The 25114-nt window shown below is 38.5% G+C and overlaps 1 protein-coding gene across 3 annotated transcripts in view; it reads left to right on the top strand.

Moving 5' to 3' along the window:
* Nucleotides 1–25114, top strand: part of GRIA4 (glutamate ionotropic receptor AMPA type subunit 4) — a 275597-nt gene that overhangs the window by 193659 nt on the left and 56824 nt on the right. For 2 of the 3 annotated variants that reach the window (XM_067567661.1, XM_067567671.1), the window contains exons 9-11: nt 8635–8742; nt 16194–16400; nt 23706–24076. In XM_067567661.1, coding sequence (XP_067423762.1) covers nt 8635–8742; nt 16194–16400; nt 23706–24076 — 686 coding nt within the window. Of the gene's footprint in view, nt 1–8634; nt 8743–10135; nt 12283–16193; nt 16401–23705; nt 24077–25114 lie in introns of those variants that run through there. The other variant, XM_067567680.1, reaches the window with a different exon arrangement.

The following is a 25114-nucleotide window of genomic DNA, read 5'->3' as shown; positions in this document are numbered from 1 at the left end:
CCATCCATCTCCTAATCAGCTTGTGGTTGAGGTACTGCTTCAAAGATCGAAAGGTGCGCAAATCCATTCTACTCTGTCTTATAAGGAGTGGAAGGGACTGGATGTTTTTGGAAGAAAAATATTTTCTTCAGCTACATTAGCCATGCGCATATCTAATGATGAAGCTGTCATGGCTAAATACCAATATCATCTCTGGGGGAAAAATGTCCTCAATGTTCTACAGGAGGGAAACAAAAGGTTAGCAAGTGCTATTTTTACTGGGGGATAAAATGTTGCTGAACAATTTTAAGTGTGGCTTTTGACTCCTCAGGTGCTTCAGCAAAGGCAATAGCTTCAACTACCACATTAAGATATGCATGATTAAGATCAGTGGGACTTCCTCATGAGACAAAGATGAAGACTGAAGATCTTCCTTTTGAAGGAGAAGGTCTCTTTAGTATTCACACTGATGAGATACTGAGAAAATGAAACGTGTGAGAGCCACAGCCTGATCTTCATGTTTCTTTAACACAGCAAAGAGATCATATTGAATTCCTCAGTATTGAGATCACAGACAATATCTAGCTTCTTTGCTATTGCTTCCTTGCTATTACCTGTCATTACCAACCCCAATATCATACCCGCCCAAACAGCAGCAACAACAAAGAAAAGAGGCCATTTAAACCTCGAAATGATAGAGGGAAGACTTCTACTTCTTCATCTTCTGATAAGATCACATATTTGACATGAGGAGATGGAGCTTTAAACCAGTCCAAATGGACATTGTTTATCTACAGTTTGGGGACCATTTGTCTCATTTTTATCAACACTGGGAGTTGATAACATCAGATAGGTGGATCCTAGAAGTTGTTGCATGCAGTTACACGATTCAGTTCAAAACCCTTCCATTCAAAAACCTTCCCATTTCCTTCCAGAGCAAGGATTGAGTTCACCTTTAATTGTTTAAAAAAGAAGAATTTCATTCTCTATAGGCAATACAGGCAATAGAGATCATAACACAATGTCAAATAGGGGCGGATTTTACTCACATTATTTGTTTAGGTCACTCTGTAATCTCAAAAAGACCATGTCACTGGAAATATCTGCTTTTCATGGTAGGAGAGGATCATTTTCAGTATAAGGTTCTCCTCTTTGAGTTCTCTACAGTAGCCAGGATGTTTACAAAATGCCTGTCTGTAGTGGCAGCAAAACTAAGAAGGAATGGGATGTTTATGCATCCATATCTAGATGACTGGTTAATAAAAGCAGAATCCTATTACATGTAAAATAATATGTTCCCATTTCTGCCAGTCTGAGACCACATATAAAGTTCAATCTGGTCCTAACTCAGCAAATTCTTCCCAACTCAGCAAATTGTATTTATAGGAGACATTCTAGATTCAACTGTGGCAAGAGCTTTTCTCCTAAACGAGAGATTTATAAAAATAAGAATGTCTATATATCTCCCTCTCAATTTACCATGTCAATCAATTCTCTTTTTCTCTGGTTGCTTGGTCCATTGGTGTTAACCTGGGCAGCGACGCAATGAACTCACCTTCAGAGGAGAGGTCTAACCAACACTGGTTAGCAATAAATCACAAATCAGGTTTAGCCAACATGCCTCGCAAAGTGATCATTCTACAACAGGTTTTAACATCATGTATGTGATAGAGAAATACTCAAAATGACATGAATCAATCTAATCAATCTACACTGGGACAGGAGCATCTATACTGGCATTGGACAACAAATTGTTAGTCAGAGCTCATTGATCAACAAAATAAAAGATACTACATATCGATATATTAGAACTGAGGACAATCAGATTTACCTTTAAGTAGTTTCTACCTCAGGTACAACACAGTAGTTCAGAATGTTACAGACAATATTAAGGTGTGATATTATCTGAACAAACAAGGAGGGACTTATCCCCAGCAACTATGCACAGAGGCAAACAGCCTTTAGAAATGGTGTATGGAACACAAGGTTCACCCAATAACAATACATTTAGTGGGGGAACAAAATACCCTTGCAGATCATCTGAACAGGTCGACATATCAGAAACATGAATGGTCCTTGAAAGAAGAATGGTAACACATCTCTTCAGTTTATGGGGAATCCAATAATAGATCTTTTTTCCATTCAGCAGCAACAGCAAGTGTCAAAGATTTTGTTTGCGAGCAAGTAGAGACAGTGACTCAATATCAGATGCTTTTCTAATGCACTGGAGTCAAGGCTTAATGTATGCATGTTCCCCCTTTTACCTCATTCAGAGAGAGAAACAAGACAAGACAAAGATGATTTTAATAGCTGCAGCATGGCCCAGACAACAATGTTATCTGCACTTAATTCACCTGTCAAGAGCCTGTAATGGAGCCTCTGCCACTAATACCGGACTTGTTGTTTCAACAGACTGGGATGGTTTACCATCTGAATCTTCAGTATCTTCATTTAACAGCATGGAAAATAGGACTCTAGGATACTTAGAGAAAATTGGTTCGTTAGAGGTGCAGACTGTACTGTTACATTCCAGAAAAGAGTCCATGCAGAAATGATATAATCGTAAATGGGAAAATGTTTTATTTTGGTTTTCTGTGTATGATATAGATCCATATACAGCACCAATTAATTATATATTATAGTATTTAATTGTATCTTAAGGGAGATGCTCTTTCCCTATCTTCAGTAAATGTTCTTCTCTCTCAGCCATATCAGCATAATATGTACTTGTGCAGGGAAAATCAATCTTTATTAATTATGATAAAATATCTAAATGAATACTTATAAAGTCTCAGTAATTTATGCTATCCAATAAGATATTCTGTACCATCTTGGGATCTGAATTTAGTACTGTCACAATTGATGAGACCTCCTTTTAAACCTTTGGGGAATTGTTCTTTATTTCATCTGTCTATAAAAACAGTATTCTTATAGTAATCACTTCAGCAACACATATAAGTAAATGGCATGCATGCATGCATGTCTGATCCACTACTCACTGTTTCCATAAAGTCAAAGTGGTTCTTTGTACACATTCTAGGTTTGTACCTAAAGTGGTCTCTGATTTTCACTTAAACCAGTCTATAATTTTACCGGTTTTCCTTCCCGAATCTCATACTCAGGATGGGGAAGCTAAATTATATGCTCCAAAAGTTAAAAGAACTTTAGCAATTTATTTAGACCAGACTAAACCATTTAGACAGTCCCCAAAATTGTTTGTTGCTCATGAAAAGAGGTACAAGAGAAATGTTAATTCTGTAGAAACGCTTTTTAGAGAGTTACATTATGTATTAAGGAAGAATATAAATTGAGTAATTATCTTACACTAAAATGGGTTGTCCATTCCTCAGGGAATTAAAACACATTCTGCTAGATCAAAGGCAGCCTCTATGGCTTTTTCTAGATACTTTCCTCTGGTAGAGATATGTAAAGCAGCAACTTGGAGTTCTGATCATACTTTTATTATGCACTATTCCTTAGATTTAGAGTCCATATCTGATGCAAAATTTGGCAAGGCAGTCCTTCAGCCCTTATTTAATTAGGACTCCGTGGTCCCACCATCCTGACTCGGTGTATTGCTTATTAATCTATCCCATGAATGGGAATATGCAGAGGCCACTCGAAGGAGAAATGACGGTTACGTATCTGTAACCGAGGTTCTTCTTTCCTACTATCTTGGTGTCCTACTTAACAAAGGACTTGGGATTGTAGGGGAAGAAACTTAGTGGTTGAAGCACCATGACATTTTATACCCTCATCCTGGAACACTTGACATTCATTGAAGGGAGGGGAAGAGACATGCATGAGCACTCCAACAGCTACTACCAGCTAGAATTCTACCATTCAGGTTACACAGGTCAGAGCATCCCATGAGTGTGAATATGCAAAGTCCTCAGTTACAGATAAGTAACCTTCATTTCTCTTTGGTCCATGTGGCACAGGGCAACAAAGTCTTGAGCTGACAGTGGGAGGTAAACATTTGTACTGACCCCTTGTCTTACAGACAACATCAGCCATTATAATGCTTTAGCATGAGAAGAAAGTCTGACAATCGGATTTGCGATAAGACATCAAAGCCCTGGCCCACAGTCTAATGAATTTAATATCTGGGACCCAACATGTGTATGTGGTACTGGGCCAGATCCTCCACTGATGTAAATCAGCATAGCTCATTGATTTCAACAGAACCTCACTAATTTACACCAGCTGAGGATCCAGACCATTCTATCTCCCTGCCATCAATTGGAGATAAGCATCATTTACCATGCAGTCAACGCCATTCTTCTCTTTCCCAAGACATGACCCTGATGACTTTGATAGATTTGGATACCCATAAGTCTGCAAGCACTGTATCTTGTCTACTGCATGCTCTTATTTCCAGTTATATTTCACATATTTTGGGTACTTATGTGGCCTCTAACATGTAGCAGGATGCTTTATTCCTATTGCATAGAGTAATCAAATGTCATGCTTTCCTGCAAATTTCATGTTCAAGGTGTGGATATAGAGTTCAGAAAGAAATTCTCCCCAACACTCATGCAAATTAGGTAGATGCATGCAACTGGAAAGATGCATTATGATGGATGTAGGGAAGGAGTTTTCATCAGCTTCCTGTGAGGGTCTGGTATTTGTAACTTCCGAAGGAACAATACCTAACTTGTTGGATCATTACTCTGATCCAGTATGACAAATCCTTATAATACATCAGAAATAAGAGACCTAATTGAACTAAATATCTGCTTTCCATGCCCTATGGAACATCAGTGATGAGTCATCTGGCATTATCATTTCAGCACTTCCCTTTCCTGTCATAGTAACTCATGCATCAGAGTTTTAGAAAAATTATTTTTTGTTGCCCGCAGCTCTGATATTCACAACAGAGCATCAAAGAAAACCATAGCTTCTCAGAGTCATGTGTTCTGTACAGTGAATACAGATGGGGTAAAAATAAATCCTCCGTGTTTATATTTACTTTATCTGTGCTAGTCTCCTTCTCTGAAACAGTAAAGCCAAGACTTTCAAAAATGATTGCATAAAATTAGATCTGGTTTCTATCCTAAATCCAAATTCAGGCAGCTAAACTGGTGGTCTGATTTTCAAAAGAGCTGAGCACCCAGCTGTTCCCAGTGATCAAATGCTATTTCTGGATGACTTCATTGGCTACTAAGGTGTTCAGCACTTTTGAAAAATCAGGCCACTTGATCTAGCTGCATAAGTAGATTTAGAAGTGTACGTTGAGCCCCCATTTTTTGAAATTCTTGATCCAAGAACCAAATTTCAGTACAGATGTATGTGGGTACAACTGTTGTAACGTAAACAGAGTTGCACTTGCTTACACCAGAGCTGAATTTGGCCCTATATTTATTTTTTTCATTGATAATAGTTGAACTTATTATCCTTGTGCCATCTCAGAGCTGTCTCTGTAAATATTTTTACGCATTTGGCCTTTATTCAGTAATCCTAAACAAGAGTTATCTTAATGCAGATTCCACATCTGAGAGAGAGACACACACACACACAAAGCTACATGTATTTAGAAAAACTGCCTGCCATTTTTTTAAAACCTACTTTCTCTTAGTCAGTGTTTTGATGTGATGCTTACTTTAAAACACAGCACATTATTTGAGTTTTTGCTTTACTCCTGAACTTCTCAGCAGTGAGGAATCACACACTGCAAAACAATCATTCTTCATTATAATGAGCTTCCAAAACAGCCAGGTTTCAGTATCCATGTTCTGTCTTCAGTTGGTCCCAAATTTTGGCAGAAACGTGACATTTTGAGCTAGCAACTGTATATGTGAATCCATGGCTGTCTGGATGAAAAAGTGTATTTTCTAGCAATGTAGCGTGTTAATAAAAGAAAACTGTCTTTGCACTAAATCAGCAATGCTCATAATTTCTTGTCAACTGTAGACACCTGAATCAAGATTCCTGCATTTTTTTACCAGTAGGAAAAGGGAGAAGGAAGATGCTTCTTACATTTAGTGAAGGGTTTGCATCCCAAAATATTATTTATCAGTTTCTTTCATAAAGAGAATCTCCTTTACTCACATTCAATTACTGCATGTATTTGTACATGTCGCATTGTGAATCTGAGTCATTTCATTGCCGTAATGCAGTGACCAGATGCTATTGATATGGCTTTTGTCTCAGTAAATTAATTTCAACCTATGAAAGAAAGCAGTAAACGTAAAAATCACATTTTTAATTCACAAAGGATTTTTAAGGAACATAGTCATAGAAGCCAGAAACACCTGAGTTCCAGTCCTGGCTCTGGCACTGATTCACTGTGTGGTCTTGAGCAAGACACTTCATCTCTCCATGTTGTGTGGAGTTGGCTTTCTGTGTGGTGATGACCCAATATTTGCTTGGGAATGGTAGTAAGGGTTGAAGACAATGTTGGTCATGTCACTGATATGATTACATGTTCTAGTAATGGGCTCTTGGGCCTCAACAGCAGAGTAAAGGGTCTCCAAGCTATATGTATCACTGTGCTGATTTGTGATATTGTTAACAAAGTGAAAACCTTTCCATCTCCTACACTGACTCTTGCCTCTCACAATTTGTTACTGACTAATACCCAGTCCTCTACCCAGAGCATGCTTTGCACAATCTGTTCAATAGATAACAAAGGGATAACCTAACCCTTCCCCCTTTCATAGGAGTAGCAGGGGCTCCCTCTCCCAGGTCCTGGTCTTGTGAACTCTCGGTGGGGGGGATCTTTGTTCTCCACCATACTGAGGCTGGACTGGAGAGACAGAATTAGAAGTCCTCAAAGTGAAAGTGAGGCAAGGAAAGCCAATGGCACTTGGCTACACATCAGATGACCACTTACAACTTTATTGATGCCCACCTTGCAGGTCTCCCCTCTGGAAATGAAAGCACCAGTAAACTGCTGTCTAGTATATTAACTGTCCTACCTAAAGGTCACCTCAGACGATCTAATGTATCCAGATGAGTGTTAATGATAGTAGTGCCATTTGTACACAGTGACATTGGACATGGTGAAGTCACATGGTGTGGGAGATGGACTGGATAAGTGTGACATTCAATTTGGCTAGGGTTTTCAAAACCCTGAAGTTAGGGTCCTTAGGCCTGGTCTACACTGCTGGCAGCCATTGACAGGAGATATGCAAGCTACATAGTGTAGCTTGCATATCTCCCATCAACTTACCATGACGTCTCCACTGTTCTGCATCGACAGGAAACGCTCTCTTTATTCTTTTGAGCGGGGTGGGAGGGGGAATTTACTGCGTCGATCAGAGAGCATTTCCGGGATCGAATCTGTGGGTCTCCACTGACCACTCAGTCGATCCCACTGCATCAATCCATGCAGCTCCGGTGCAGCCCTGGCAGTCTAGACATACCGTAAGTCCATAGTTAAGCACCCAGCACTTTTGATAATCAGGCCATTTGTTTAGATGACAAAACATGGATTTAGCAGCATAACTTTAGGCATCTATTACTCAAAATCTTGGCTTTTCCCTTTGACCTATTGCCACTTCACCCACACACTCATCTGCTGTGGCAAAGTTCTTCCTCTACCTCGGTGGGTCTAGTGCGTCCTTCTAGCTGTAAGTCAGGGAACTGCTTCACTCCTTAGTGTTCTTCAACCCTCTAGTGGTGGGGAAGGGTAATACAGCTTCTCTAAAATGGCCGCTACCTGCTGGATCTCAGTCTTGGCTCTGGTTCTCAGAGACCCTTGCCTCATCGCTGGGGCTTTTGCCCCTCCAGTGAATGGCTGGTAGGAGGTGGGGGGGATCCAGTCCCACCCTTGACTCCAGGCCCCAACCCAGGGACCCTACAAATAGCAGCCTCATGTTGTGGCTTCAGGAAAGCTGGTAGCTTCCTTGGTTTACTTCCCCATGCCCCTCGATTTAATGTCTGGACCCTGCTCGGATAGGGGCCCTTCCTGGCCCCTTTGCCACGAGAGGCTTTTGACCCCGACAGTCCCACTGGGCATGGTAGTGCCAAACCAAATGTCCAGTTCGATCTTTTCCTTCTGGCAGGCCTGGGAAAGGTCCTTTGCCCTCTTCAGGAAGGGTTTTTCTCTTCCCTAGTCTTTATAACTGCAGGGTTCTCTTCTGCCAGCATTTTGCTCCATCTCCTAAATCTTCCTGGCTCTTGACAGCGTCTTGCCTGGTCTCATTCTCTGGTAGTTTCCCTCACTCTCACAACTCCAGCCACACCCTTTCTCTGGAGGGGAGGCTTGCCCAAGGTCCTGTGATGGAGCAAGAAACGTAATCTAGGTTTCCTAAGTCCCAGATCAAGACCCTAACCACTGGGCCATCCTTCTTCTCTATAACCTTGCGTAGCTGAGGCACAGATGGTCCTGTCAAATAATGATTGACCTTCACCCCTGTGAAGAGAGCTAGCACAATCCCCGTGTGTTGCTTATGTCTCACTTAGCCCTCAAACTACATGGGACTTAAGTTGTGCAAATGTCCTGTTCTGGCCCTTTGCCTAGGGGTGAATTTCTCCCCAAGGTATGGAATGCAGCTATTGCTGTACTCAATAAATGGCTGTGACAGGTTCATTCTTTATTTAAAGGGTACCATTCTGGAACAACAGCTAAACCACAATAATACTATTCTTCTTGTAACATCTTATATTTATTGTTGAAAGTTACTATAAAAATCACATTTTGTGTTGTAGATTGGCTACTGGAATGATATGGATAAATTAGTTTTGATTCAGCATGAACCTTCACTCGGAAATGAGACAGCCATTGAGAACAGAACAGTAGTTGTAACTACAATTTTGGTAAGTTTTTTCTGTGCTTTTTCTGGTATATGATCCAGACCCCTTTCTGGTTATAGTCTCATTTAGTCTCTCATATCTGGGGATAGTGGGAAAGTAAAAGCTGCATATCTTAAATTTCTTGACTCTCATCTCTGTACAGACTATTTCTGATGTTCATTTGAAATTTGCTTTCTCTAATCAAATTAGGGTAAATTCATCTGCTCTATATTTTTATTCAGTTTTTTTCATTGTTCACTGAAATAATTCTCAGAAATTGAAATGAATTCTATCAACCTCCAATTGATAAATTGTGGCTTTCGAGACGCTGAAATGAAAAAAAAAATGCTAACAGGAACAAATGAGAAAGGGAATAAAATCAGGTTTCTGTACTACCAGGTGTCATTCAGGCTATGCTTAAAAACAACTATATCAATTAGATTTTAAAAGCCTCATCCTGCGATCCAGGCACAAGGAATGCAGGATCTGCCTTTAGGAGTGCTTAAAATTGTAAACCATATCCAGATCATTAGCCTATATTATAATGGGTTATTTGTTTTTATATATAAACAGAAAAGTAAATCTAGAAATTTAATGGGCATGTCTCACCCAAGCCAAACCATTTCTTATAAGTTGACTCCTGATAATGTTTAAGTTCAATGTTTCAATGGGAAAGAAATAGTTAATTTTTTTAGCTGAATACTTTTCAGTGGTGCAATCATTCATTTTATAGAACTCAGAAGAGAGGAAGATGTGATTATTTCATTAATACACATTATCGACAAAATAAATGTAAAGATTTCAAAATTACTTTTTCAAAGGAAGTCGTTTTAACATACCTTTTAAACAGAATAGCTAACGTAATTTTCCCTCTGAAGTCAAACGTGCCCTTTAAAGCTGATGCTTGTCAAAGCAGACTGGCAAAGGGTGACCTTTACCTGAGTAGTTTTAAAATTTTACACCTCAGTTCCCTGCCCTTTTCACCTCTCTCATTAGACAAGACTTTTTAACCATTCAGGATAAGGTATGTCTTCAAATGAGAAGGAACGTTCTTTATGTAATGTTGGTGTTCTTAAGGAGAATTTGTCTAAATCAGTGCTGAGTTGAAAATAAACCAAGGGAAAGAGGAAAAGTGTTGCTGGGAAATGTTCTGATTCAAAGAATGCAGATAGTTACCATATTGTTTGCTTTGTATATCAGGGTTTATGCATTAAATAGGTCCTGACAAATCTCCTATTGAAGGTTATCATTCTGGAATGCAAACCAACCAATGTACTGTACAGCAATTCAAAGTGTAACTCCTAACCTAATTGTGTAATTTTTTGCATGGGACTTTTAAAAAATATATGTATTTTTTTTCCTAAAAAAGAAATGGTAATGGAAAAATTATACTTCAGTTCAGTCCTCCTCTTTTCAGCCTCTGATGAAGAATCCTATTTTAAGAAATTGATCAAGGAAGAAAAGAGTCCCACGATGCTGCGAACAGTCCTAACTAAGGCTCAAGTATTAACCTGCAGTGTAGTAACATTGAGCTAATTTTTCCATATGGATTACTGTTCCTCTGACTGGATGGCCAGGCACTGAACCACCAAGAAAAGCTCTGTGACTATTCTGAAATGTCTAGAACAGATGACGTTAACCTTCACCTTTGCCAAGCTGAGAAGAAATGATGTCAGTAACAAGCTCTGAATTGAAAATTTTCCTCTCATATCAATCCTGATATCTTTAATTGAGGCTCCCATAAATGAACAGTGTAATTTCTGTAAATAGTTCCAAGTTTAGGAGAAACAAGTAAACAAAATATAAAAAAGAGTGCCTGCTTGGCAAAAGTATACAAGGGGAGGGCGGGGGAACCATTTTCAATGTATTACTTTGCCTGTCCTGTTTGCATATGTGCATAATAAATGTTATCTTTAGAAGAAGTTTTCCAGTCTATGTATAAAAAGGACTGGTGGTGGTATCATTTTTCAAACCAAGAAGCTGAATGCCCAGTTTTCGTGCAGCATGTCATTTTGGAATAAATACAACTATCTAAAAATATACCTATTGACCTAAAGTGACCCACCCAATGTTTTGATACCCAGATGCAAGAGAAATATAATCATAATTCGGTTGGAATAAAAATAGATGGGAAAAGTCTGTCGTTGGCTAGTCATGTATATCTCCCATTGATTCCAGTAGGAGCTTCACAGTTGGCTCTGAAAGCAGAATTTGACCCACAGTTCTTATTAGTCAGCCACAAAGGCAACGGATGTAGAATCTGCAAGCTCTTAGTCACAAAAAAACAATATATTAAGCTACAGTACATTTCAGAATCCTGTCATTTTGCTCTTCCCTGTACTTTACTCATCTCAGAGATGCCAGACAGGGCAGTGAAGAAGTCACTGCCCTCTTCATATTGAAGGAAAGCTGATTCAATGTACATGAAAAATATAATTTTGGCTGCATGCATTTCTTCCAATATTAAACTAAAAAGCTTCTGGGATCAATGTTGTCAGGCTGTTCAGTCTGTGGAAGACAGATATCTTAAAAGATTTAAGAGTTATCAGCATGGCACGCATTAATTTTTATGTGAAGTAATATAGGGCTGGTTATTTCACTTTACCGGCTTATCATTTTGTATGTATCTGTGCTTAATTTGCTGTAATTTTACATTTTATTATTAAATATAAGATATGAAATAAAAGAAACTAACTCTATATCCAAACAAACAAGTTTGGTACTTTCTACTTTGGCAAAATAATCTGCGCACCTGTAGTACCATAAATAAGCTTAGATTTTATTTTACATGTTTTATTTAGCATAGTGAAAAATACTCCTGAGAGATGGTTAGGGTGAAAAATTGAGACCTCTGTTCTAGTGAATATTCTTATTTCATGAATATTTAATTTACCTACTTAATTTTTAATATAAAAGCTTGCAAAAACTCTGAGTGACAAAGAACTAACTGTTTAAAGCTGAACAACTACATGCTACCGTGAGCTGTGTCTTTAAGCATGTTTTCCAACACAGTACTTCAATATTGTATCAACATAATAGGTATCAGAAGGCTAAGAGTGTAAATTACAAACCTTGGAACCCAAGAAACATTGGAGTTAAATAAAACAAAACCAAAGCCTTAAAATATAATTTCTTGGTCAAATAGTTCTCAAGAAATCCAGTATTATGTCCCATACACAAACCTATTATACATTTTAGAATCCCCATTGACTTCAACAGATGTTTTATCAGTTAATGCAGAACTGAGCCATTTTCTTGCACAAAAAATCTTTTTTCCCCACATTATTTTTTCAGTGTTTTAGAAAGAGCAAAAGGGAATGCATTAAACTAGGCAAACCTTAACCAAAAGTGTCAAGGTTAGTGGGGGGTTTTCTGACTTCCATTATTAAGTTGATTTCTAGTTGTGAGCATTTTACTGTACACGTGAATCCGCAGGAATATAATGGAATGATTTGTTTGTATCTGTAAAGGTACTTGTTTCAATCATCTACTTGTATTTCAAAATGTTAAGTATTGTTATAGAATTGTGAATATAGAAGTAAAGCTTGTATCATTTTAACTACCTATGTTTAGTGCTAGTCATTGATCATTTCAATGTGGATTCTGTATGCAATTTACTTACCTACAGATTATCATTAAACAGCTCAAACATTACAATGTTAAATCCCTTTCAACAATAGCATATTTTGCACTAAATTCACATCTCTGTTTTCATTAGGCGGTTAGGGTTTATAGTCCTAAACTGCAATTGTAACTTACTTCTGCAAGAGATTCTATAGAACAATCAATCTACCTCAACGGGATAAATAGAATTCAGCATTAAGACAGGACTAGATGTGTTTTATTGATTATAGGTGTCATCGTTACAGTGTGTGAATTTGCAGCGTCATCTATATAATGTGTTTGTTTATGAAACTTGTGCCTTGCGTGTCCTAATGCCATTATAATTAGAGGCTGCAACAAAACACGGGATCCATATACCCCCAAATTTGGGGATGGCTGGAAATTCAGGCCTACTTTCTCATCTGAATTTGAAAATGACCCTTATCATAATAATAGGCCAGATTGAATGCCAGGTCCAAATACCCCTAAACATTAACTTTGTCATTTGAACACATCTCTAATTATAATATAGCTCATATGTTAGACACATTTTTTAAATATTTTTTATTTTTTATATATCCTATGTAAAATAGTAGAAAGGAGAGGACAACCTAGCAAGAAAAAGGTAGTACTTATCCCTGCTACTTTAATTGTATTATTTCACTGTTATTCTTTCCAGCTGAGATCAGGGTCACGTTGTTTTAAGCGCTGTACAAACACGTAATAATAGCCAGTCTCTGCCTCAAAAAGAAGAGTCTAAATAGATAAAACCAACAAAGGAGGGGAGGGGAAAGAGAAGCACAAAGAGGTGAAGTGACTTGACCAAGATTTCTTGAGCAGGTTCCTTGAGTCCCAGTCCAGTGTTCGATCCACTGGATCATATTGCCTTCACTTAGATGCTGTTATGGCTCTGCTCGTCCCACAACAAAACCCCTTCTCAGCAATTCTTCACAGGAGCATGGACTGATGTGAAGACTGAGTTCGCCTTTATAAAAGGAAAATCAGGAGTTTACAGAGCTTCCAATTTGTTTTACTGTTCAAAGGCTACATCTTCAAAGCAGTCCAACCCCCAGGGAGGAGCACATGGAGAGGCGGTGGCTGGGTTCTGAGGCTGAGGGCAGGGGGAGGGAAGGTTGAAGTGGCTTCCTCCTTGCTGCCCTCCACACTGCTCCTGCCTGAAGCAGCTTGTGCCCGGTGTGTATTTAATGTTACATGTTGTGTTTTGTTAAAGAAAACCTAAGTCCAGCAGTTTAGCCAGCTTCTGACAGCTTTTTTAAAAGAAAGGAAAACATCAAAAGGTGCCCGGGCAGTGCAGTTGAAGGTTAAAATGAGCTTATATGAAGGGGGAAATCTGACAGGGCCAAGCCACACATTTAGCTAATGCTGGGAATATTGAACTAGGTCACTGCAAAGTGATGCATGCCTTCGTCCTTGGTTTCTTTATTTTTTTTTACCAGTTTTGTTTACAGAATGGGTGTATGGACAGGCCCAAATTAAGGTCACCTAAGGAAAGCATGTCTGGATCAGGCCAAGGGCATTGCCATCAATCCCTCCTTCCCCTGTCCCTGGCCTCCAGCAGATGGCATTGGTGGTGGGGAGTGGTGACTACCCCTTTTAGAAAGCGTAGCAAGTGGCACTGTGCGGTGGTTTTCCTTCAGTACCCAAGAAGTATTATGCCGTGGAACGTACAACTAAAATAACTCATTGCATTACTGCACAAGTCCAAGAAGTGCTTCATAAACTCCAGCCCTCCAGAGGCTCACATGTAATCTGCTGTTGTCATCCTCTGGTTTCCTGGGGGGATTTAAAGGTGTATAGAACATCTGCGGCCCAGTCAGGACATGACTTTGCAAGTCAACAGCCAAAATACTTGTAGACAATTCTGTATGCTTAGGGCCTTTCTTTAGCTGTCCTTAGTGGCAAACACTCTGGGCTATAAAAGATCTCAAAGGCAGAACCAGTTCTAAGGTCACAGAAAAGCCACAGAAAGGGGACTGCACACCAGGAGCATTGCTTGGTGGCAGCAGACTGTAGTAACATTGAACTGGGGAGGCAGGCCAGAAGCATAGCTAAGGGTAACACACACATCATGTGTTCAGGGACCTGTCCCTGGGTTGAAGGGAGGATTGCTTCCCCCTCCCTCCCTTCCTAAGTTGTGTTGGGCCTTAAGCAGGGGACCTTCTCCTCACACAGCTTGAACTTAAGTGAAACAGCTGAGCAATGTGGTTTTTTTCCTTTCACATTATATGTTCAGTGTTCTGTCTTTCTCAAACACTGCTGCAACCACAGCCCAATAAAGGTTCCAGAAGGAGTACATTTACAAAAACAAAAGGCTAATGACACTAAAAGGATGCATAACTCACTTGCTATCTCCTGCACCCAGGAGAAGCAAAGTGAATCTCTTATCCTCTTCTAAAACATAGACGTTTGTGTCACATTCTGATCTCGCATGCATATATAACAATCCAGTTGCTATCAATGGGAGCTGTATGTCAGTGTGTAAAGCCAGAATTTAACCTGAAGTATTTACAGATCGCAGATGCTTATACTAGAGTTAGCTTACACAATTTCCCTGTCACATTTATTCCCATTTTTTGCCAAATATTACACATCTATCAGACACCACAAAATTGCTGCTGCTTACATATGATGACCATGTGATCATTTCAATAAAGACTACTTAATGTACACATTCGTACTTTTACTTTTGCCTGCATTCTAATTAGTCAGGCAGTAAAAGATGTGTCACCGTTAAAGAATCAACATTTGCCAACAGTCACCACAGGTATCTTCTGTTCCGAGGAGAGGAGAAAACTCTGGTGACTTAGATGTTTTTATGAAGTAGACTTTTGGCAAATGCCTACTTTAATGGCAAGCATTGTACTTTGAACTAATTATTAATAAAGTGTATGTAAAATTATTGAAGATATCATGATTATAATTTTCATAAAAAGAAAAATACTAAATTCTGAATCCACAAGATGTCAAAAAAGACAGCACAATAATATGGGAATATTGTGACATTTCATTTTGTACAATCACATAACGTACATTATCATTACAGGGTAATTTACATATAGAACATAATATCCATTTTTCTGAGACAATTTTACTTGCAATTTTCTAGTTCATTTATGTTTTAGAATGACTCTACAGTGACTTCGTTTTGCATACAGTATGCAAAGATCGTATTCTTCTAACATTGCAATTGTCTGTGCATATTCCTTGGGTGTGTTTCCAGGAACCACATCGAATCTGCACTGTCTGCGTAAGGGGGAAACTAGGTATTTCCTCATGACCATACTAGTGATTTCGGTTAAAATGCAAATGACTTTCTAGTATCCAAGGCATGGCCAAATATTTTAAACAATGGAAAACAAATAACCAGCCAGAGTATGCATCTGACTATATATGTAAAGGATCCACAGGAAGTGAAAGGACATACATATTTTAGTCAAAAAGGTTAGATTATGACCTTACATTATCTGACATGCATTTGTGTTATATAGAGCTGCAACTGTTAGTCAGCCTTTTAGCTTACGATAGATGGCAAATTACTATTGTGAGCTTTCTCACTTAAAAAGGTAAATTTTATATGAATGCTTGAATTGTATGTCTTTATAGTAAAAAGGTATTTAAGGTTGATTTTATAACATTTATAAGCAAGTTAATAATGTAAATAGTTCATATATATATATATATATATCCATAGTTTTAACATGGATTTCTGTTAATGCATGGAAATATTCATGTGCTAGTGCTATCTGTGCACTTTTGATAAAAAACATACTGTTCAATCAGTGGATTACATGTTGCTACTCAGAGTCTATGCTGTATACTTCTCCTTTACAGTTCTACTTCTTTCATTATAGGAAGCCCCATATGTTATGTTCAAGAAAAACCATGATACGTTTGAAGGGAATGACAAGTATGAAGGATACTGTGTAGATCTGGCATCAGAAATTGCAAAACATATTGGTATCAAGTACAAAATTGCCATTGTCCCTGATGGAAAATATGGAGCCAGGGATCCAGAGACAAAAATCTGGAATGGGATGGTGGGAGAACTTGTTTATGGGGTAAGCATACCAATTTTTGAAGTAGGATTTAACTTCTAATAACATTAGTCGTACACTGGAAGTATATATGCATTTTATTTGATCTGGGGGAAAAAAAAAAAAAAAAAAGAAAGTAACCAGAATTCAGCTTGAGCATTCATGGTGCTTTCTGTTATTTTCAAGACCACAGATATTTTTACAGATGTTTTACTATTTATTCATATAATCTGTTTCTTTTTAATATTAGTAGATTTCACCACTAGACATTTTCCATAGGTTCATAGATGTAAAAATTAATATTAGACCATTGTGATCATCTAGTCTGACCTGCCGCAAAGCCCAGGCAATAGAATTTCACCATGCTTCTGCATCAAGCCCAATAACTCATCATTGAATGAGATATATCTTTTAGAAAAACACAAAGTCTTGTTCTAAAGATTTCAGGTAACGGGAATCCACACAGCAATGCGTTGTCAGTGTGATCCACAGCTAGATTATTCAAAATTAAACCAGAATTTCTCATAAGGATATCATCAATGATAGGATTTAAGAGTGAAACTAACCAATTCTGAAGCTATAACGATACATTCTGTCACAATCCATTGAAAGTCTCCTCTGAATAGCAGAATAAGTAAGATTCCCCAAGGTAAAACAGGAACACTGAATGAAACAGATTGTGGTTCCAAAAAGATGGGAGAATATCTAAGGAGATATATAGTGTCCATTGTTACCAAAGATAGAGAAGGCTCAGAGATCCACCTAGTGGCTCTTCATCTTGGTGACAAAAAATATAATTCTGGAATTATCTAGGTGAGAAGGTTTACACAAATATGCACTGCTGTAAAGCTTGCCTGAACCCGTCTATAAAAAAAATAGAGGGAAAAAAAGCCCAAGTGAGCAGAGTTTCACCCTAAACTCCACAAATTTCCCAAGGTCTATGCAATTACAATGAAGTCCAGGACCATGCATATACTGAAGCCCTGTGCCTCTCCTGCTGCTCCAGGGCTCCTTTTCAGCTCACTGGGAGCCTGGTTAAAAGGTGCAGTTTTACCAGATCTTCCCTCACAGGCAGCAGCTCTTGGAACCCCTATGCATGGACCTTAGACTGTCCATGCATTTCAGGAGAGGGGGAGATGGTGTCACAGAGGTTGTTGATCTCTCTTTCCACATGAGAGTAGGGAGATTACCTGTGCAAAGGAGAACCTACATGTGCAGATCCCAAGGAACTATCTCCATCCCTGTCTTTAAAATGTGGAAATGCTGCCTGAACATCATATAAAATGTGAACCTCTTCTCTAGCAGCGTGCAGGCAACTTAACTGTAAAATTCCATCAGGACGGTAAAACATGAGAACTTAACAGAATATTTTCATTAAGTAGTTGCAAATGAATGGCCAAATCCTGAGGTAGTGGTGGTCAGCATAGTTCCATGGATTTCACTGGAGAGGCACTTGATTTACACCAGTTGAGGATCTGGTCCAAAATGTTAGCAAACTTTAAATAGATTGAGAGATATTTCATAAAATATATGAAGAACCAGTAGAAACTTTTTAAGTGCACTCTCTGTAGCTGAATGATGAGGGATACAATGGCCTGCCATATAGTTAGAACCAATTCAGAGAACTTATATTCAGAGTTTGAAGCCTATGTGTCTTTGAATAATCTATCTCAATAAAGGCAACCAGCCACTAGACTGACCAAAAATACCAGGGGTATTTAGCAAACTCAAATAGCAATTAGTGCCAGCGAGCTGCTAACGTCAATAGAAACTAAAAGAATGCAAACAGTCATCCCAGGCATGTGATAAATACTGATTTTTCTGTGAAGGAGGGAAGTAATGAAAAGTCTCATGAGACTTAGCAATTGAGCAGAATAGTTCTTGTGCAGTTCCCATTTTATCATTTAGGAAGATTGGAGACTCAATCTGATTCTAGGAGTGAATTACTAGAGTGCGCATGAGGCCACCATAAAGCACACCAACCAGCTGTGCTAAAAGAACAAAGGATACAATGAGCTGGCTATCTCTGCCTTTATTTGCTGCTATTATGTCCAGAGCTGTATCAGCACGCTGGCTCCCAGCTTTATAATAATATAAGGCAGCATTAAGGGCCAGTTCTTTTTCCTATTGCTCAGCCCAAATAGGGAGCTGTTTAGGATCTCCACAGGAGTTGGTGGGAAGAAATCTTCCACCCCAACCACTAGAGTATCTTGGGCACCTTCTAGTAGTTCATTAAGTGACATGAGTGACATCTGTCATGTGCAGTTTGTTCTCTCTCTTATCCTCTCCTCAGAGGAGAATTATGCATGCATCATTGTAATGGTTATTTTTCTAGGGTTTTGTTTTGGTTCGGGGTTTCTTGGACTCCATAAATATTATCTACACATCCCAGTCTACTCTGCTGATATATCTGAATGACAGTAATAGTCTCAGCAATACTCTGCAACCTTTGATAACTAACTTATTCACAGAAGCACCTTGTGGTGATGAATGCCGTTAGCAATCCACAACAGGTGTTTCTGGATGCACTAGCAGTCAACCCCAATTAAATATTAATTCTCCTGACACAGAATATTATTCTTTCACTGTGTAATGAATAAGAAGGTCATTACCCATTTCTGACACGGTCTGAGAAGTAATGGGATTCTAGAGTTCAACTTTTTTGTATTTGCTTTTTCTAAAATAGCATAAAATGGGTGCTGCTCAGAGGAAAAACTAAATATTATATTTACTCATGGGGATGGAATAGAGTATTGCAAGAAGTAAAACTGCCCTTAGCATCAGACCTAATCTTGCCGTGACACCTAAACTCTGGGATCCATAGCCCATCTGTGCTTGATTGTAATGCAGCCTTGATCAAAATATTTTCATAGATGCAGGATTTACACGTGTACGTTGTTGTTGTTCAGCAAAACTCCAATTTCATTAGAATACAAAATACAATAGAGCCTTGATTTTATGAACAACCAGTTATATGAAAGAGATGTCGATGAACAAGTCAACATCCCTTCACATACTGATGCCTTCAATGCATTGGAAAGCACTTTGCAGTGGTTTTTAAGGACAAAAAGAAAGTGATGTGGGGATTATGTTGCTATTTATGCACCATACCTACTGTAATTCTGAGAGGTTCAGTTTTAGGAACTTTTCAATTTTATGAACTCCTATGTCCCCAATTAGTTTGTAAAATAGGGGTTCTGCAATGTTGAGTCATTGTTTGTATGTACGATTGTTCATTTTATTAATCACTTAAATCTATAATAGCATAGTCTTTACTTTTTATGGGAAAACCACCAAGTAGGAGGTTTAGTATTTTGGTGAACACATCATCCCTATAAGAATGTCTTCCTTAGGCAACCAAGAGGGCAACCCTCATAAGAATAAGTATTCATGCCTGCCCTAATGTGCAATACAATATATTTGTGAAAATCACACCAGACCCTGCCAAGTATTGTGGACACACTGGCAGCTAAAAATAAATCCAGTTAATTGATGTCTAAAAAACCCTGCTTCATCACCACTCCAGTTAATATCACAGAATTTGAGAGACTTAAAAAGAGCCCTGATATACTCCCAGTATCTGTTTGTCTATAGAGAAGTCAAGTCTTAGGTGATACTTTTACCGAACCAAGAACCAATAATGAAGTCTACTACTTACAGTGAGTGTTACTATATATGCCGAGACATTGCCAGTATACAGAAGACTAGCAGCAGTATATCACAGTTTCTCTGAGTCTTTCAAATATCTGATTGAGGGTGCTGCATTAGCCATTCATGATCACAGTAACTGAAAGTTCAGAGAAAAGAAGATACAGCATGGTGTTCAAATACAGCAAATATTGCCCTTCTGCAAAAGAGGAGTTTCAGATGTGTGATGAAATATGGGAAGAAATGCAACTTAGAGAAAGCAAGCAACATTTAGGGTATGTTTACACTGAAGGCGGCAAAGTCACTGCCATCAGATCGGCTTTTCTGGATCGATTGAGCGGTCAGTAAAGACCCCCTCAATCGAACCAGAAATCAACACAGTAAAACCACCCCATCAAGTAGCGTAGTGCTGCATCGACGGGAATGTGGTTCCCGTCAGTGCAGTGCAGTAAAGACGCCATGCAGAACGGCAGCACAGCAGTCAACAGGAGTTACTCAAGCTACTCTGCGTAGTTTGCGTAACTCCTGTTGACTGCCGCCGAATCGCCAGGTAAGTGTAGACCAGCCCTGTGAGTAATCGTGGGCTGTTTCACCAGGTAGGCAAAGATTATAATGATACTGCTAACCCAAGTGTTCTAAAATCATGAGTGAGGCCCAAGAAATCATTAAATCAGCTTAAAAATCATGACATTTACTGAGATTCTCATGTAACCATAGCTCTCTGAAGAGCTGTGGCTTTAAGAAAACCACCAATATGGGGAGATTTGCAATAAAATTGTGAGAGTTGGCAACATTGATTATGTAATGTTTACCCAAAATACAGGTATTGCTGTAATGGCTGCCATGCAAGCGAGATTTTCAAACATATTGGAAACATTCTGTTGCTATGAAATTGGTCCAGCATTTTCAGTGGCTGAATTCAATCTGTCTTACTTCACAGTCTAATAACTCATGCTACCAACAGTTCTAAAATTCTTAAATTACAGCTGTATGGTGGCATCTAAGGGACAACCCATTGCACACACATTCCCCAAAAGACTCTTCAGGTACATATTTGTGTATGAATGTGGTTAGATAAACTGTGTCAAATCCATTGTAGGTTTAATTCCGATTGAACTCACAGAAGTTATACTAGGGTTGATTTTAGCATATTTTGTTTCAAATTTACACAAAAAAATTACAGAGTGATGTATAATTATTTTCAGTTGGTGTTTATGTTTTTTAGAGGGTTATCATTTGGCTACAAAACTTGCTTCTTGCTGGAATGAGTCTCGTTCCTGAACTATTTTTTAACATATAGAATTCTTTTTATTTTTAAAGGTTTTTAGCCATTTCAAATTTTATCGGATTACAAAAAAATTACAAATTTCAAATTTTCTTTCTGGTTTTGTATCACACAAGCAACTTGCTCAGGGGTTAAGTCAGCAAAGCATTTAAGCAAATGCTTCACTTTCAGCATATGCTTATATCCCATTGAAGTCAATAGGTCTTAAGCATGTGCACTGTTGAACCGGGATGCGAAACACATGCTTAACTTTTAAGTGTTTTGCCAAATTGTGTCCTATGAACCACATTTCTAAGGACACTAATTTGCAGCATTCTAGTACTTTTAAAAGAAAATTAAGCACTGATGTCATGGAGGCTTGGGATTAAGTCTTAGCTGCCCCTGTGCGCATGGTTTGGGGATGAGAGGAGGACAACACAGTGTTACTATTCCTCACATGCAACTCAGGAGCCAGGCAGAATGCTGCCACTAACATTCCCAGGATGCTATTCTGCACCATTAATCTCTGGGAGAGTTTTTCCCTTGATTTAAAAGAGTGCAGAATTAGGTCCAATAGTGGCCCAACACACCCAGTAATGCTCCATAGCTTAAATGGAGCATGACCAGTCACGCTGGTTGCAATGCGAAGGACCTGCCTTCTCGTGATATCACCTGGAGGAAAGTGGGTGGCAGAGATGCTTCACAGTACCATCATCCAGTTGCCAGATCTCTGCTGGCCCTGACCCATTCCATGCTTCTGGCTACAAAAGCCAGAATTTAGCCCTTAAAAATTAACTACTGAGCCAGATGCAGCAATTGCTCATTATAATGTTTTTTACAATGTATTTAAATGTTTTATACCCATAAAATAAAAAATCATGTTAGGGAATATCAAATACACATGTATACTACAGAATACCTAGTCACAATCTATGTAGCCATTGCAGTGCATGTTGTGAATGTGTGTTGACCACATACTTCAGTCTGTTGTTATAATTTTCCTTCTTATATATTTTGGATCTGTGGTACAGCAGAGTATCGTAATAAAACATCCATCAGCGTGGTCAGTGTGCTGTGTCAGCATGACCTCCCTCCACGAGATCTTTTACTTTTATAAAACAATTTTAATCCAGTCTTAAATTAACAAATCTAGTCAAACTGGCGTAGTACAAATAGGCTATATGACAGCAGGATAGCCTCTTTATTTTCATTAATAAAGGAAAACTATGCATAGTGATTTCATCTTTTGAAGCCATGATGAAAGGATCCACTGGCCAAAACATCCAAATGGGAGCAGAGGAATAGTCCAAGGCTGCATCCATGGACTACCATGACCCCTGTAGAAAGACAGTGCTAGCTCTCCACTCCCTGGGATTGAGGATTTATTCCCACTGAATCCCACAGACATCCCTGTACAAACCCTTTTACTCAGGCTTTGCATAGGCGTCTGGAATCTGGCCCTATGGGGCTTTCCTATGCTTCCTGTGGAATGAATTATCACCTTATGATGAATTATGAGCTTATCACCAGCTCTACTTGTTCTTATTACGGAAACGAGAGAAATTTCATCCAGTGTCTTATTTTCTCATAGACCAAGATATGCATTTTTTTTGGTTAAGTATTTATTTAGAGAATCACCTAGACACTCAATCACGATTAGAATTTCCAGAATAAATATACTAAATCCACGTATTCATGTGTTCATCTCAAATTCAGGTTTTTCCCATAAACTGTAAAAGTGGTGGATGGCTGCACCACACTTTCACTCCCATTCCTAACATTCTGTCTTTTAACATGATCTAAAGTAACACCAAAACAAACATATGAATGCCCTGATCCTACAAATCGTAGGCACATGCTAAACTTAAGGCTTAAATCTTTGCAGCATCAGGGTCTTAATTTGTTTTTTGTCTTCATTTCTATATTTCTCATACTATTTGGAGAGCACAGTGGTGTCATTTATTTGCTTGCTCACCCTTTTCCTGCAAGAGGGGTAATATCAGATGGAAAATGTGGCTATAACTAACTATATCTTGTAGTTTTGTAGACAGTACTAGTGTTCTACACATTTGGTGAAGATAGCGTGATTATTATAATTTTGGTTTAGGTTTACCTGTTTTTTATTTATCTTACTTTAGTAACCTAAGTGATGCGTAAAATTATCTCGCTCTCTTAGGATTTTATCACCATAGTATCTGAATCTTCTGCATTATCTGTATACTAAATTATCTGTATACTTTCTCTAAAAATATTAATCTGCATTTTATTTTTAAAATTGATTGAATTATCGTAAAGAACACATAAAGAAACCTAACAATTTCCTGGTGCTAAAGCTGTAATTTTGGAATTAGCTGCTTAGACGATTTTGTAAACCAAATTCAATTAATCTATACATCTATTTTTTTTTTTTCTTCTAGAAAGCAGAGATTGCTGTTGCACCTCTGACCATCACTTTGGTACGAGAAGAGGTCATTGATTTTTCTAAGCCTTTTATGAGTTTGGGGATATCTATTATGATCAAAAAGCCCCAGAAATCCAAACCAGGAGTGTTTTCCTTCTTGGACCCTTTGGCATATGAGATCTGGATGTGTATAGTCTTTGCCTACATTGGTGTTAGTGTGGTCCTGTTCCTAGTTAGCAGGTTTAGCCCATATGAGTGGCACACAGAAGAGCCAGAGGACGGGAAAGAAGGACCCAGTGATCAGCCTCCCAATGAGTTTGGCATATTCAACAGTCTCTGGTTTTCCCTGGGTGCCTTTATGCAACAAGGATGTGACATTTCCCCAAGGTTTGTATCAAATATTTTCACTTTTGCATTTTATCTTCAACGGTGATGATGGCAGGGTGCATAAAATCCTCCTTCTCTTCTTTTACTGGTGGCATTTAAAAGTTCATTATCTGTGGAGCTTTTCCATTTTTCCATTTAGAAACTACAACAAGAGCATTAGAGAAAATGCTAAGGCTTTTTATTACTGTTGTTACTTTTCAGACTTCAGTGTAAAGGGGTACTCATTTTCTCAGCTGATAGCTTGTATGCATTGGGGCAATTCCACTGACTTCATTGGAACTGTACACGTACTCAGTTTTGCCCATTGTGTCACAGTTGTAACAGCATGCCGTTATGCTGGTCATTTGACTTGCATGAATGAATGTCCTATTTTAGTTTCATATTAAATTGTACAGTCATTGCTTCCAGAGTATCGCTGTGCATAAGGGAGAAAATGCTTTTAGTGTCTGTTTTGGATAAATACTATATAATTGCCAAATTTAAAGAGTTTGACCAGAGCTACAATGTTCAGGTCCAGATAAGAACTTCCCCAGATTCTGGGAGGAACTGTGGGAACTTTGATTTGAGCCATTCTACCGCCAGCTCATTAAATATTAAAGGCCATTTTTATTCCAACTTGGATGCCTAAATGTAGCATTAACAGTGGGATTTTAAAAAGCGTTCAGCTCTGCTCCTGTTGAAGTCCATGGTAAAACTCCCATTGATTTCAATGAGAGCAAAAACAGGTCAATGTTGAACATTTTTCAAAATCTCACTCTAGAGTAAAATCCTGGATCCTGGATCATATATTCACTTTCCAATCTAAGAGAGAGAGCCTACTTAAAAATGCTTTATCTCTTTACCTTCCGATTCCATTTCTTAGCCCTTTCTTGGGCAGACTTCCACCTGTGCAAAATGTCAACAAAAGTGAATGTTGGGTTTCCCATTGGGGACGACCAAGTGGCAAGTATATAGGATTTGGAATCAGGAACTTCAAAATTCTCACCTTGCAGCTGACACTAAATTCTTGTGTAGCCTCAGGAAAGTCACTTAAGGTAA

The sequence above is a fragment of the Emydura macquarii genome, unplaced genomic scaffold (assembly GCF_026122565.2).
Source record: "Emydura macquarii macquarii isolate MOO-44397 ecotype Brisbane River unplaced genomic scaffold, CSIRO-AGI_Emac_v2 contig_318, whole genome shotgun sequence".
NCBI lineage: Eukaryota > Metazoa > Chordata > Testudines > Chelidae > Emydura > Emydura macquarii.
This window is presented reverse-complemented; position numbering and strand designations above follow the sequence as displayed.